This window comes from Centroberyx affinis, unplaced genomic scaffold (assembly GCF_046629955.1).
Source record: "Centroberyx affinis isolate AG114_WGS23_722 - 3 ecotype Tasmania unplaced genomic scaffold, CSIRO-AGI_Caff_v1 ptg003767l_1, whole genome shotgun sequence".
Classification (NCBI taxonomy): domain Eukaryota; kingdom Metazoa; phylum Chordata; class Actinopteri; order Beryciformes; family Berycidae; genus Centroberyx; species Centroberyx affinis.
Window position 1 is genome coordinate 22,577 of NW_027281643.1, and position 13,925 is coordinate 36,501.

Genomic DNA, 13,925 nt, shown 5'->3' on the forward strand with positions numbered 1-13,925 from the left:
GCTCTGCTCTCCTCTTCTCCATATTATATTTTCATTTAGTCATTTAACCAACCATCTTATCTAGAGAAGCTTGAACTAAGTGTAACAGTGTTTTTGAATCCCCAACCCTCCTCTCCTGTAGTCATCCCTCTGAAGTCAGAGTTGGCCTATAAGATCTTGGAGAGAGGCAGAATGAGGTTCTGGCTCCAGGCTGAAGAGATTTCAACCAACGTCACCTACAAGTTCTTTGCCAACAACAAGGAACTGTCTGGAGCTGATGTAAGACACAGTTATAATGAATGGGTGGAGGGAGGGAGGGAGGGAGGGATAGAAGAGTGAGATTCTGGCTTCAAGCTGAAGAAATGTCCAACATCTAGAAGTCTGTCTGTCTGTCAGTCTATCTACCGTTGTTTCCTCTATTCTCTCAGGAGTGGTGAGCCACCATAGCAAGAGCACTACTTCCACTGCTAAGGGAAATGAAAAACTGTAATTTAGTCCAACGTACCCCCAAAACACATACAAGTGTTGGATCAATGTCTACAATTAATTATCTGATTATTGTTAGGTTCTAAAGCTAGTTGGAGAGCTGGAGAGTGAGACAGGAGACTGGAGGCCAGGATCCAACTGAGTGAACACGTTATTGTCCAGTATTGATTTACTTTCTCTGTTTGAGTGCAACGCCTGTGGTTTTCACTCAAAGGAGAACAAAATTACGTTTCATTAATCATCATAACAGAATTTTCATTATCATCATATCATCACCCAGCTAGGGACCAGAGAACAGAGAGAGAAGGAGAGAAAGCACTGACAGACTAAATTAATAAGGTGCATCTGGGCAACTTCTCCCAGGGAGGCAGCGCTTCTTTTCCACTCCCTTGTCTTGTTGGTGGCCGGGTGACCACTGAGGCAGGAGAAAGTTAGTCCCTCTAGTGGGGAATGCTGACAATTATAATGAAGTTTCCAAATAGGGAAGCAAAGTTGGCATCATTCCCATGCACCGCTGGCTGACTTTCTTCAATTCAGCAACAGTACAGATTACTTAAAATAAGCAAACGATCAAGTATACAGCTCTGACAATGAAATATGTTGTAGTGTAAATTAATATTTCTTTCTCAACCTGATTTCAGTGGAATGCAATCTGTATATTTTATGATTCAATAGGGAAATCCATGAGGATTATTTCAAATTCCATCAAGAAAATGAATCATCATGACGACTAAAAACAATTTCAAATGACCAAGTGTATTTGTTATAGCAATAATACCCAAGAGGGTGTCATTTACTGTGATTGTGGATACGACCATGGTGATGCAATCAGTTGCATCTCGTACCATCATACTCAAAATAACAGTAAAGAAGTACCCAGCAGTAGTTTGGGTGCAGGAGTCAGTGTGACTGGATTGTGATTGGTGTGCGTAGAGATCAACATCTGTGTCCTGCCTAAACTAATGCGATACTCCATTGCTTGGCTCTAACAGTTGTGTAATGTGTGTAATTCACCTTTAACAATCAGTCAGCCAATCAGTCTCTCTCTGTCTCTCTCTCTCTCTCTTTCTCTGTCTCCCTCTCTTTCTCTCTTTCTGTTTCTATGTCTCTCTTCATTCTGTCTGTTTCTCTCCATCTCTGTCTCTCTTTCTCCGTCTGCAGCCCAACAAGATGGGTCATGATGTGTCTACGGGTGTTATTGAGTTCATCATGGACCATTTCACTGAGGAGAATGAAGGGACGTTCACCTGCCAGATCACAGACGGAGGGGGCAAAGGACAGAGCTCACTGGTTCTCATTGGAGCTGGTAAGAGGGTCTGTGGCCTTGTATCCAGCAGCCAGGTCTGACTGAACGTCAGCCTATCTGGTCACGCTCAGCATCTGTACTTATTTAAGAAACTGGTCAAACCTGGCTGTAGTGCTGTTTGGCCAAAACTGGCCGAAACTAACAACAAGCTACCATGTAAAGAATTAACAGTTATCGACTGACAATAAGGTGTTTTTCCTTTCTGGCATTCGGTTTGAGGTATTACATTGATGTCAGTATCACAAAATATGTGACTGGGAGGAGAATCACAATGAAACGGTCTATCTTTTGCTCTGTTGTTGCTAGACCATATGTTGAGTGTAGGTGTGCAAAATGCAATTGCTATTTTCTGTTCTTTGTCTTGCTGACTAATCAGTGGAGATGCAAAACAAACCATATCATGGTGAGCCTCAGCCAGGATGAACACAGCCTATGGAGACATATACAGTATACAGTATATGTGTGTGGTCGACGCACTGTATCACTGGTATACTAGATTCATATTTTGGAAATTTATGCAGATGATAGATCAAGTGTCAAGATGGCTGTAGGAGTTTTTAAATCAATTATGTATTCAGGACACCCTGAGATTCACATATAGATGTCTGACTTTGTATACTGCATGATTCCAGTCTTATGTAGGAGACCATTAACTAGCTAATCCACAGAAAGCATACAGAGCAACTCTTGGCAATACTTTGATCATTTAATTACTGTGTGTGTGTGTGTGTGTGTGTGTGTGTAGCTTTCAAGGCAGCGCTGGCAGAGGCCGAGTACCAGAGGAGAGAGTACATCAGAGTCAAGGAGGGTAAGAAACACAAAACATCATCCACTTTTAAGCTTGTACTGTATGAACTTTGCCATCATTACTTAAACTATATGTTGGTACTCAGAATGAGTCATGGACCGGTTTCTCATTGCTCGCCACATGCCAAATTTAATCCCAAACTGAGAATTTCTTCCCTGTCCCCCTCCTCCTCCTCCATCTACCACAGGTCCCCACTTCAGTGAGTTCCTGTCACTTCAGGTTGGAGATGACTGCTCTGTCACTCTGGTCTGCAAGGTAAACACATAGACAAATAATAAATAATAAATAATTATTGAATATTTACATTCAAAACAAATGGGAGACCTACCTGTCTGACCATTCCGTGAGTTTCTTTCTGCTTACACATATAATACAGCGTTCAAATGGCATTGATTAGTTTGTAGGTTTATATTACCCACATTTTAATTTCAGCTATCAATTGGAATTATGTTTTATGCTTTAATATTATATATGATTATGATATGTTTTTCATTCCAGGTTGCTAACTTGAAGAAGGAATCTCAGTTCCACTGGTATAAAGAAGATACAGAGATCATCCCTGATGTGAAACCTGACCTGGGATCAGGAGTCTGCAAACTGCCAATTAAACTGGTAATTTTACTTTGGTAGTTAATATCATCCATGTTGCTATCATTACTGTGTACCATACTTACAATACATGGCAATACACAAGCAGAATTGAATTGGATCAGTAGTCAGCCGCTACCAAGTAAAATGGTATAGTACTACACTATTCATACTATTATACCTAGAATTGGGATCAGGAGTCGCCAAACTGTTTCTAAAACTTTTATTGTTAAAATTATGTGAACTGCTATGTTATATTGCCATGGGCAATCCACCTGTACATCCACATACCAGGAAGTAGCTTGGTGATTTTCTAACTGTAGTTGCCAGTACAACACATGAGTTAAATATTTTGTTCAGCTATTCTTATAATTACGACAACACTGTGCTACCACAGCACAGTGACTTTTTAAAGTCCACCATAGTTTCACTTACTCCAATCATGCATGCCTCCCCACCCCTGAGCATCATTGGCCAATCAGAATTCAGTATTCAACAAAGCCATGTAATGTCCCCAATGTTGGAAATATGTCTCCCATTTTCTCTCTCCATCAGTTTTCCATAAAGACCGCAGGAATCTATAAGGCCACCATCAGTGATGACAGAGGAAAAGACATGAGCCAAATTGACATCTCTGGAAAAGGTAAATTTACCTTATTTTAATTATAACTAACTAGGACAGTAATTAACTTTGACTGACTAGCTGATTGACTAACTGAACAATAACAAATGAACAAATGAATAATGCCTTATAAAAACTCTATTTTGTCATTAGCTGCCTTTGTTTAATTACTATAATTATATGATGTTTCTATTTGGAATCGGAATCACAAGAATCAGTGGCATGCATGGAGAATCCTGTTTTAACCTGGGTACCCAAGTAACCCAGTATTGGGTAGACACATGTAAATTTCATAATGCCTTTAGAATAACCCAGGTAAGGTCGTACTACCATTACAAGAAACCTGGTTAAGATGCCTGGCGTATTCTGATATTAAACGTGTCACTGTGGCATGTAAACTCAGACTCACACAAGGTTATATGTATATTTTGATGGCTTACCTTTGAGCATGACTGTTCCTATTAAAATCATCATTTCTATCGCCTGTATTGGAAATAACTTGCTATTTATTCAGTCAGTGAGGAAAGGGGTAGCTGGCAGGTGCAGCTTTTCATACTTTGTTGCTGGTGGACCATTTTATCTGTGGGCAGGACACCACAGGTGGACAGGAATATTTGGTTTATTGATTTATTCATGGCAACAGGGATACTCAATCAGAAGGTATTAAAGGTGCATGGAAACAGCTTAACCTGAATAAAACGATAACTGAAGTTACAAGTTACAAAATGCATGTAAACGCAGCCACTGTCGTGTTTAATTTAAACCTTTTCTTACTGAGCTTTGAATGCAGCCACCAGAGGGCAACGTGATGACTTTCCTTCCCTCTGGCTCTGTCTCTGACCCTACATCTCTCTGCCTCTCTCCTAGTCTTTGACGATGCGATAAACAAAATCAACCACCTGGCTGGTAGGTATCTGCTACACACACACACACACACACACACACACACACACACACACACACACACACACACACTGTATATATACACACAAACACACACTGAAGGGATTAAGTGTATATTTATTTAATATTTATTTAACATGGTTTATTTAACATGGTTACATGCATGCACACACACACACACTCACAGATAGATCCGTCATCTTGCCGGTAGATTTCTGCTTTGAAATCCCTCTGCTACAGTCACTACTACACATACATATATCAGCATGTGGCAGAAGTTGTTATGCTGGAAGCATTTGGCCATCATGCCATCGTGTGGTGAAATCATTTTAAAATTCCACTGCGCTGGCACAGTGACAGTCTGGAGAAACATTTTAATGTGATAATGGGAAACCATGGTGATGTGCCCAGGTGCAAGGCACTTGCACCAATGTGTAATCGGCAAAGTCCCACACATTAACAGTATGTAACTTACTTTCAGGTATTGGGGCTTTTATAAAAACGTCACTAACACATTTTCTTGAATGTAGCATACATACATACATAGGAATAAAAATCTACTCTGGACTCTTGTGCCATTTTGCTCCCCCAGCTGAATAGGGAGCCGTAAAATGGATGCTGCAAATGGCTGCAGATTGGAGCTTGATTTGATTTGATTAATTCTGGGCAAAAAAAAGTACATAGCGCTGACATGAGATAGAGGCCAGATCATGCAACAGCAGAATGTTAGAAAATATATATCTGAATCTGATTTCAATTTTGGTTTGTCCCCCCAATCCCCTCGTCACCTCCCCTAGGCGCCAGTGCAGCAGAGCTAGTGATTAACTGCACAGCAACTGGCATTCAGATGCAGTGTCACATGAAGTATTACACCTCCGAGATGAACGTCACCTGGTTGCACAGGTAAGGAACTATTATTATTAGTAGTAGTATTAGTAGTAGTAGTAGTAGTTGTTGTTGTAGTAGTTGCAGCAGTAGCAGCAGCAGCAGCAGTAAAGAAGTAGCAGTAGGAGTCATAGTAAGAGGAGGAATAGAACTAATAGTAGGAGTAGAAGTAGTATTAGGACTAGTATTTTGTTTGAAGTTTTCCTGTAAACATACTGACCAAAAACACTTAATGTTGCTCTCCTCTCTCTTGTCAACATTTTATGTGTGAAGTGAAACTGGATCTGGCAAAAACAATAAACCACTTGTGATGGCTGTCGACGGCTGTTGACAAGTGTTTTCATAATAATGGTTATTGCGGTAAAATTGCCCTAATTTGTGACGGAAATCACATCCCTATCATTTTCTGTAAGGAAGCGAGGGTTGTTGTTTTTTTTGCGCTTAAAAGTGCTCCATCTTACCCCAGAGATTAAAAAAGATGGAGGGAGGGAAGTAGAGTGAACAGAGAGAGGGTGCTGAAAGAGAAAAAAATTATATAGATGCAGGGGAATAAAAAAAGAGAGAGAGGGATATAAACACTTAAAGAGAGGAGGAAGAGAGAGAGGAAGATAGCGACAAAGAGGGCAGGGGGTAGTAGAGGGTTTTCTATTATTCAATTATTCAGAGAACAGAAATTATGGAGATTAGATTTTTACCCTCTCCCTGTCCTTTGTGTGAGTGTGTGTGTGAGAGAGAGACAGATAGCAAGAGAGAGAAATTGGTATCTCTAGGCGTAACATTAGGCAGGCATGTAAACATGATTTTCCATTACCTCTGAAACAGGCTTCACTCTCTCTCTCTCACACACACACACACACACACACACACTAACCTCCTCTCCTCTCCTCTCCTCCTCTCTCCTCCTCTCCTCTCCTCACAGTGAGTCTAAGCTCTCCCACAGTGAAAAGATTGTGATTGGAGGAACCGCTGCAATGGCAACGATGGAGGTATAACCCTCTCCTGTACATTACATGCTTCTTAAGTTGATGATACATGGGGAACATTTTGGGCAATATACTGTAGATGGGCAACACTCCCAGCAACAGGCAGTAAATTGAGCCACTGGGTCAAAAATCTATTAAAATGTTTCATGGAAAGTAGATGTGATTAACCAACAATGATGAAGTAACTCCTCTGGCACTGCTGCCCATCAAAGTTGCCCAAAAATCATCACAGCTTATCGCTGCCTTCAGAGAAATGATACCTGGGCAACTTTGATCTAAATCTGTGATGTTACCTTCAGCAGGGGTGGTGGTATAAAACTTTATATAAAGCTGTAATAACCTATAAGGAATGAAATCATCCCTTGTGGGGAAAATAGACATGTCGATTTTACATTTTATAATCACTTTCATATGTGAAAGTCGATTAAAGTTACAATTCTAAAGTGAAACTGTGAATGAAGTGGATGCGACTTTATAATGACAAATGACCAGCACAGTAGTCTTGATATATTTTATTTATTTATCTGATTTTACTCTTTCTTATCTTTTGTCATGAAGCTTTACAATTGTTAATATACAAATAAATAATTTGTTGATCGTGAATTATACATAGAATACAGACAGACAGACAGACAGACGGATAGACTGATTGATTGATTGATTGATTGATTGATTGATTGTTTGATTGATTGATTGACAGGTGATCGAGCCTCTAGAGAGAGATAAAGGAATGTACTCCATTGTCATCACCGACCCTGAAAACACACACAAGCGCACTCTGGACCTCAGTGGAGATGGTTAGTACACACACACATACACACACACACATTCTCTCTCTCTCTCTCTCTCTCTCTCTCTCTCTCCTCTCTCTCTCTCTCTCTCTCTCTCTCTCTCTCATTTTACAATACTGGTAATAAGTGAGAATCAACTCTGCACTCAATCGTTTTGTTTGGATCTCTGAGCTGCAAAGATGTGGATTAAGACAAATTATTGATAGATTAAGTTGGTAATTACTGTGTGTTACAAACGGTGAAAGTGAAAATATGTTTTTTTCTCTTACAGTTTATGAGAAAGCCTTCGCCGAGTTCCAGAAACTCAAGTAAGACTACACTCCCAAATATCTCTGTATATTTTAAAAAAGATAAATCATTGCATTTACATTTATCATATTTGAACTTACAGTGCTTAGCTTTTAGCACTTTGACCTCTGATGATAACTCATCATCATGAGTTAAATGAACAACTCTAAGCACTCACTAACCTGCTCACATCGCATTTTATGTTGAAAGTTAATTTATCTTACTATTTCCATTCTATTTATATGTATGTGCTGGAAACCATTTGTCATCCTTGTTCAGACAAACTTAAAGCACAAGGTTTGGCTCTACTTCTACCAGAGATGACATTGATATAGAGTTTAATCTCCATATTTAAAATGTTCTACTCAAAATGTCATTATTGAAATTTTAAGGGTGAAAATCCTGCTGTAAATGATACATATTTGCATTTGTGATATTTGTGCCAGAGTATAGCAGAGCTGTTTTGATTTATGATGAATCAACAAAGCTTCCAAATAAGGTTATTCTCAGACACAAACCTTGGTGAATATCAAAAAACCCAAGACTTGGGTGGTCGGTAAATTCTAGTATGTATTCATTTCAACTTAAGTTGATGTGAAAAGTAGAAGCAGCCAGGTAGCTGAGATCCTTTGGGGTCCTTTGGCTAATTGGGCCAAAGTGAAGCCCTACACACTGAATTTAGTAAATCCATTTAGAAAATCAAATGAAACTCCAAACATCGCATGTGGAGTGGAACCTGTCCAATTCCCTCTTCTAATTAACATGCAGAGAGAGACATTTGAGCACCAAATTCAACAAACACATTGAAACAAGTGACCGCCTCTTGCTCTTTTGATTGTGCATCAACATGCCAGGAGCAGAACATAGTTCCCCGAGCCATCTGGTCCTGAGGCTGGCCTCTAATTCCTCCCATGCTGCCTAACAGCACTCAGACAAACTAGCCCAACCAAGTTATTACAAAGCAATATTAGATTTCCCATTGGGGAAATTCGGCGGTTTGGCCCTAAACCCAGTGTACACTGTGGCAGACCATCTGACCGCTGTTACTGACCCAAAACTGAAACAGATTTTATGTACAGACTCAGTGAGCACAGCCAGGTAGTGGAAACCGGCTGCCACAAGAAACCTGGCTGCGTTAAATTAGATCATCATTCTTTTCCCCAAATTCCCCACAAATAGAAATAATTTGAAACCATGACCAGCAAATACATATTACAATATCCTGGCTTTGCAACTTATAGAAAAATCAAAATGAACTTAACCTGGGGGACAGCCAGAGGAAAAACATGTCAGCTATATCTTTCTTTGGATAGAGGTTTTGTCAATTGAATAATTTAGGAGACTTTTGTTGAATTTCAGTTTTAAAGATCAATTGATAGTTGATATTCCTTTAGCTTGTTTTTAGTTTTTAGGTTACAGTGTTATGCCTGTTGTAACAGGTATACTGCTGGTGTGTGTCTGCTTTGGAAATAGAGATCTCTAACTTCTCTCTGTGTGTGTTTCAGGGCCGAGGCCTACGCTGAGAAGAGTGAGTGCATCCCTCCATCTTTGTCTATCTATACTGTGCCTCTGTCTCATCATTTTTTGTTTGTTTACAACAGCTACTATTTCCCCTCTACATTAATTTCCAGTTCAAAAGGAATTGTTTGGAAGAGTTATATTTGGTACATTATTCAGATATTTTATTTACAATATGAAAGCTTAAAACTACTGCTTGTTTCTTTGTGGCTTAGACAAGTCAGGCCCATCTAAAGGCAAAACTCCATCATAAATATAATAAACAACAATCATGATGGATAATATTAATAATGTATTTGTTTCAGACCGCGGCAAGGTGGTGGGAGGACTGCCTGATGTGGTCACCATTATGGAGAAGAAGGTGCTGTCTAAGTGTGTGTATCTGTGTTACTTCTATCTGTGTGAGTGTGTACCCTTGTGTGTATATAACAAGCCTTTGTGTGCATCTACAGACCCTCAGTCTGACGTGCACAGTGTGTGGCGACCCCAAGCCTCAGGTCTCATGGTTGAAGAATGGAGCAGATGTCGAACCCGATGATCAGGTAAACACTTCAGCCACAGTAACAGAGACGATGTTCTTTACTGTGATGACTGGTATGGCAGGGATCAGAAAAAAGTTTTAGAATAAGGTTTAACAGCAAGTTTGCACACGCTAGGAATTTGACTTGTTGAATTATAAATAAGTAGTAATATTTAAAAGTAGACATTTACAGAGTAGGTCTCTTTTGCAGGTAGTACTGTATATGAAGAAAGTAGTATGCAAGTAGTACATCAAAAGCATAAGGAGTGTACAAAAAAAATTAAAATAGAAACTTAAGAAATAGGTCTCTTACAGAGTCTGACTCATTGCACTGTTGGGAAGCTATTGAAGATGGTAATGGACAAACAAAACAAACAGAAATATTTACAGATCTAGAGAATATTGCCCTGGAGTCCGGAGTATAAACAGGCATAAATATATAACTGCACAGCCAAACACAGAGTGCAGTACATAATAACTGACTGTTAGCATAGTAGGTGCAGGAGCCTACCAGCAGTAGAGTGCTCTTGTCCATTTTGCTGCCAGGTATGAGGTATTTGCTCTCTTAGTACTGTTGTTATCACCAAAATGTCACATGATATTATGGCTTTTGTACAACAGGTGCCAATGCATTTGTGCTATTCAAAAAGCTTCATCATCAAACAGAAACAAGAGAATTTAGCAAGACAGATGTTAACTAGCTCTCTGGTTCAATTACTGACCAAGTTATTAAACGTGTCGACGTGTGTAGTTGTGCTTTGTGGTCTCATGAAGAATGATGGGAACATAATTTGTATATTTTCATATTATTTCATCTAGATTAATTCATCATATTCTCATATGTGGTTTCTCTGGAATTTGTTTCCCTCCCATCTGCGCCCACCTTATTTAGCTAAGAGTGCTCAGCAGATTAGAGATAGAATAGAATAGAATAGAATAGAATAGAATAGAACATCAGTCCTTGTGTCCACCAAACCCATCTGTTTTAGGTAGCAGTGCTCAGCTTATGTTTGGGAGAAGCTTAATCATGGCTCATGCTGTTGCTATGAGTAAAAAAATATATCAATATTAAAACTTACTGCATTTGAATGCTAAAAATACGCTAAGCTCTCTGTCTGTCTGTCTCTCTTTTTTTAACATTGTCTCCTTCATTTCAGTACGTGGTTTCCCTGGACCAGGGAAAGTTTGCCAGTCTGACGATCAAAGGCGTTTCCATGGATGATTCTGGCAGATATACCATGATCGTCCAGAACAAATTTGGAGGGGAGTCTGTGGACATTGTGGTGAGTGTCACTGATGTGTCCTACAAACAGTTGCACTTACTCAGGCACAAGGAATCTGATTTTTCTGACCATCTGTGGCACAGATCTTGTCTTTTCATTGGTGCCTAAACAGTCACATATTTTGTTATGAGACTTTTATGTGGCTCAGATCTGTTATGGAGCTGATATTTGGCTGTGTGACTCATGTCTGAGCTATCAGATTAGATTTTGTTTTAGCAGGGAAAAAAATAGGTTCAGTGCGAACACAGATCAGTAGAGCATCACTGTATTTGAAGATGTGTCCCACCTTATTGCGTAAAAGACATGAGCATGAGGGGACCAGTCTCATTATTATCAATGAGCTGTTACGATTGCTTTGGCTCAATTTTCACTACAGAGTTTCCGTCTGAAAAATTAACGAAGAGTCAAAATAAGTTACAAAGTTCTTCCCTTGAGACTCAAAATGCTTACATACTGTACAATGTGCACAGTTCACTTCCCAGAATCCACCCTCCACATATTAGCACGGTCAAATGCGTATTACTAGACATGACGGTCACTAAATCGACTCGGCATGTATTTTCAATGTCTCATTACTTCCAGCAACATTTCCCAGCTTAGTAGCACAGCAACACAACAGCTAATTACTTCACCAATAGATTAAAAGCTGTTAGAAAATCTGCATGGCTGTATCTGACAACATGGAGCAGGCCGGTGCAGTTGGTATTGATGGTGGACGAGGCCGTATTGAGTTTCTGTATTGTGTACACCTAACAATATTGCACTCTTATAAAAATTGTTACTGTATGCTGTACATTGTAGTTAGTAGCTTTACAGTAAGGTAGGTGCATAATAGAGGATGCACAGTACAGTAGTGTACTATAAAATGATGCCATAGGGGTACAATCACTGAAGGTATGTATGTCATCTGCTTTTGTGTTTTGGACTACCTGGTCTTCTTTTTTTTTGCCTTTCATTTATCATGACTGACACATTACATTCATTTTGCCTTGGATAATATGCAACAGTATACAGGAATTTGATTCAAAAGTCTCTCTATCTATCCATCTATCTATCTATCTATCTAGAAAATTCAAAGCAATCGTAAAAAATAAAACACTTTTATTGTCATTATAGCACAAATACGGAAATCAATTTAAAATGTTTAAAAATAAATAAATGAAGAAGAAAAAATTACCATCAGTTTCATGACCACAATGACCTTAGTTGTAGAACAATCTTATTATCAATTTGTTTAATATATATGAACAGTCTTTTATAATTAGTGTCTCTCTCTCTCTCTCTCTTTCTCTCTCTCTCTCTCTCTCTCACACTCTCTCTCTCTCTCTTCAGGTCAGTGTGTATCGCCACGGAGAGAAAATTCCTGAGGCGAAACCAACTCTGACCCCTAAAACCATCATCCCTCCCAAACTCCCCATCGAGATCCCTCAGCCGAAGACCGCCGCTCCCAGCCCCGCCCCCTCCTCTCCTAGCCCCGCCCCTCCTAAGGCAGCAGGAGGGAGGGGCATGAAGAGCCCCACCCCTACTAGGAGGAAGTAGGAAGGGCAGAAAGGAGGGAGACACACACATTCACACACTGATGCACATATAGTCCACACATAAATTTAATTAAAGCCCTTATTGGCATCCTATACCTTGACTATATTAGATTACTATATTGTTTTGAATTGAACTAAATTGACTTGACTTGAAGCACTAAGAGTCAGGATAAATAAAATGATAAATTAAAAACAAGTAATGAAAAGCTGTGACATAAAGCAAATAAATGAAAAGTTGGGACGTTATATAAAAAAAACAAATACATATAACCAGTTCATACCTGAGCATGACTGAACTGAACTGAACTGAATTGAAATGAAACTGGAATAAAATTGAAATCAGAATGAAACTGAAACTGGAATTTAATTGAAACAAGACAGACTGAAAACATAGGCTCTTATTTTCAGATTAGCCCTGTGTACAGATATAAGAAAATAAAAAAAAAATAAAAAACTACATATATCTGGCTTAAAATAAAGATAATATTTTTGAAGCTAATAATTAAATACATACAGTATAGTTGAATACATATTATATATAGAGCAAGTTGACAGTCACGACCCATCCAGACTTTTGCTTAGAACGCTTTAGCACCATGAGAGCTACATCCCCCACTTTCCCAAAACATCTCACATTCAACTTCATCATTTTGTACTTTTGGTACAGAAGCTTTGATATGCGATCGTCAGTATCCTGCAGACATGCTGCATCTCCAAAAACTCAACTTTTTGGGAACTAAGAAAAACTGGTTGGTTTTTTTCTCATGTATCTTTGATGTTTTCCAACATATCGTCACTGGTTTGGCTCTGTCTCAGGGTCATGAAACTTGTTTTATACATGGAGTATTTCACATAGTTTCAGAAAGATGCTGATTTCTGCAGGACGCTGACGATAAACCGTTCATTTTTGCCTTAAATGTGCCACATACTGTAGGCCTGCCAGTATAGCTCCAAGTCTCTGCTACGTCCATTGACTCATAATGAAATGGTTTTTACCCTCTTCACAAAAAGACAGACCAAACTGTCCATCATCAACTCTGAGTGTTAGCAGCAAAAAACTTTTGGGAAAAATCTATTCTGTGTTCTACTTTAGAGCCAACTGTCAATTATGTACACTCTTCCTGGTTATCAGCCAATAGGAGAAACAGACAAGCTATCAGTAGGCAGGTTTAAAGGCTTGTGCCCAAGCACAGGAAGTAGTGATGGCAGAGCTGATGAAAAGATGGCTGATGAGATTTGTGGTTCATTAAAGCTGGTGAGAGGACAAGAGCAGACGGAGGGGAGAGGAGAGAGGGAGGGGTGGAGAGTAAATTCATTGTTTCTGTGTTTGCTGTTGCTAATAAAAGAAAGAGATTACTTTGCTGAGCCTGTGTATTCTTTTTGTCAGAGAAAGAGACAGAAACAAGAGAGGGATTGAGAGAGAGACA

General features: G+C 39.3%; 1 protein-coding gene across 1 annotated transcript in view; it reads left to right on the top strand.

Moving 5' to 3' along the window:
* myom2b (myomesin 2b) overlaps positions 1 to 12,499 on the top strand; it is a 31,403-nt gene extending 18,904 nt beyond the window's left edge. The window contains exons 23-38 of the mRNA XM_071541004.1: positions 122 to 258; positions 1,627 to 1,771; positions 2,517 to 2,579; positions 2,767 to 2,834; positions 3,078 to 3,191; positions 3,723 to 3,810; positions 4,657 to 4,695; positions 5,490 to 5,595; positions 6,497 to 6,563; positions 7,261 to 7,357; positions 7,623 to 7,659; positions 9,145 to 9,167; positions 9,463 to 9,518; positions 9,610 to 9,699; positions 10,835 to 10,960; positions 12,293 to 12,499. Coding sequence (XP_071397105.1) covers positions 122 to 258; positions 1,627 to 1,771; positions 2,517 to 2,579; positions 2,767 to 2,834; positions 3,078 to 3,191; positions 3,723 to 3,810; positions 4,657 to 4,695; positions 5,490 to 5,595; positions 6,497 to 6,563; positions 7,261 to 7,357; positions 7,623 to 7,659; positions 9,145 to 9,167; positions 9,463 to 9,518; positions 9,610 to 9,699; positions 10,835 to 10,960; positions 12,293 to 12,499 — 1,463 coding nt within the window. The remainder of the gene's footprint in view (positions 1 to 121; positions 259 to 1,626; positions 1,772 to 2,516; positions 2,580 to 2,766; positions 2,835 to 3,077; positions 3,192 to 3,722; positions 3,811 to 4,656; positions 4,696 to 5,489; positions 5,596 to 6,496; positions 6,564 to 7,260; positions 7,358 to 7,622; positions 7,660 to 9,144; positions 9,168 to 9,462; positions 9,519 to 9,609; positions 9,700 to 10,834; positions 10,961 to 12,292) is intronic.
* Positions 12,500 to 13,925: the final 1,426 nt, after the last annotated feature.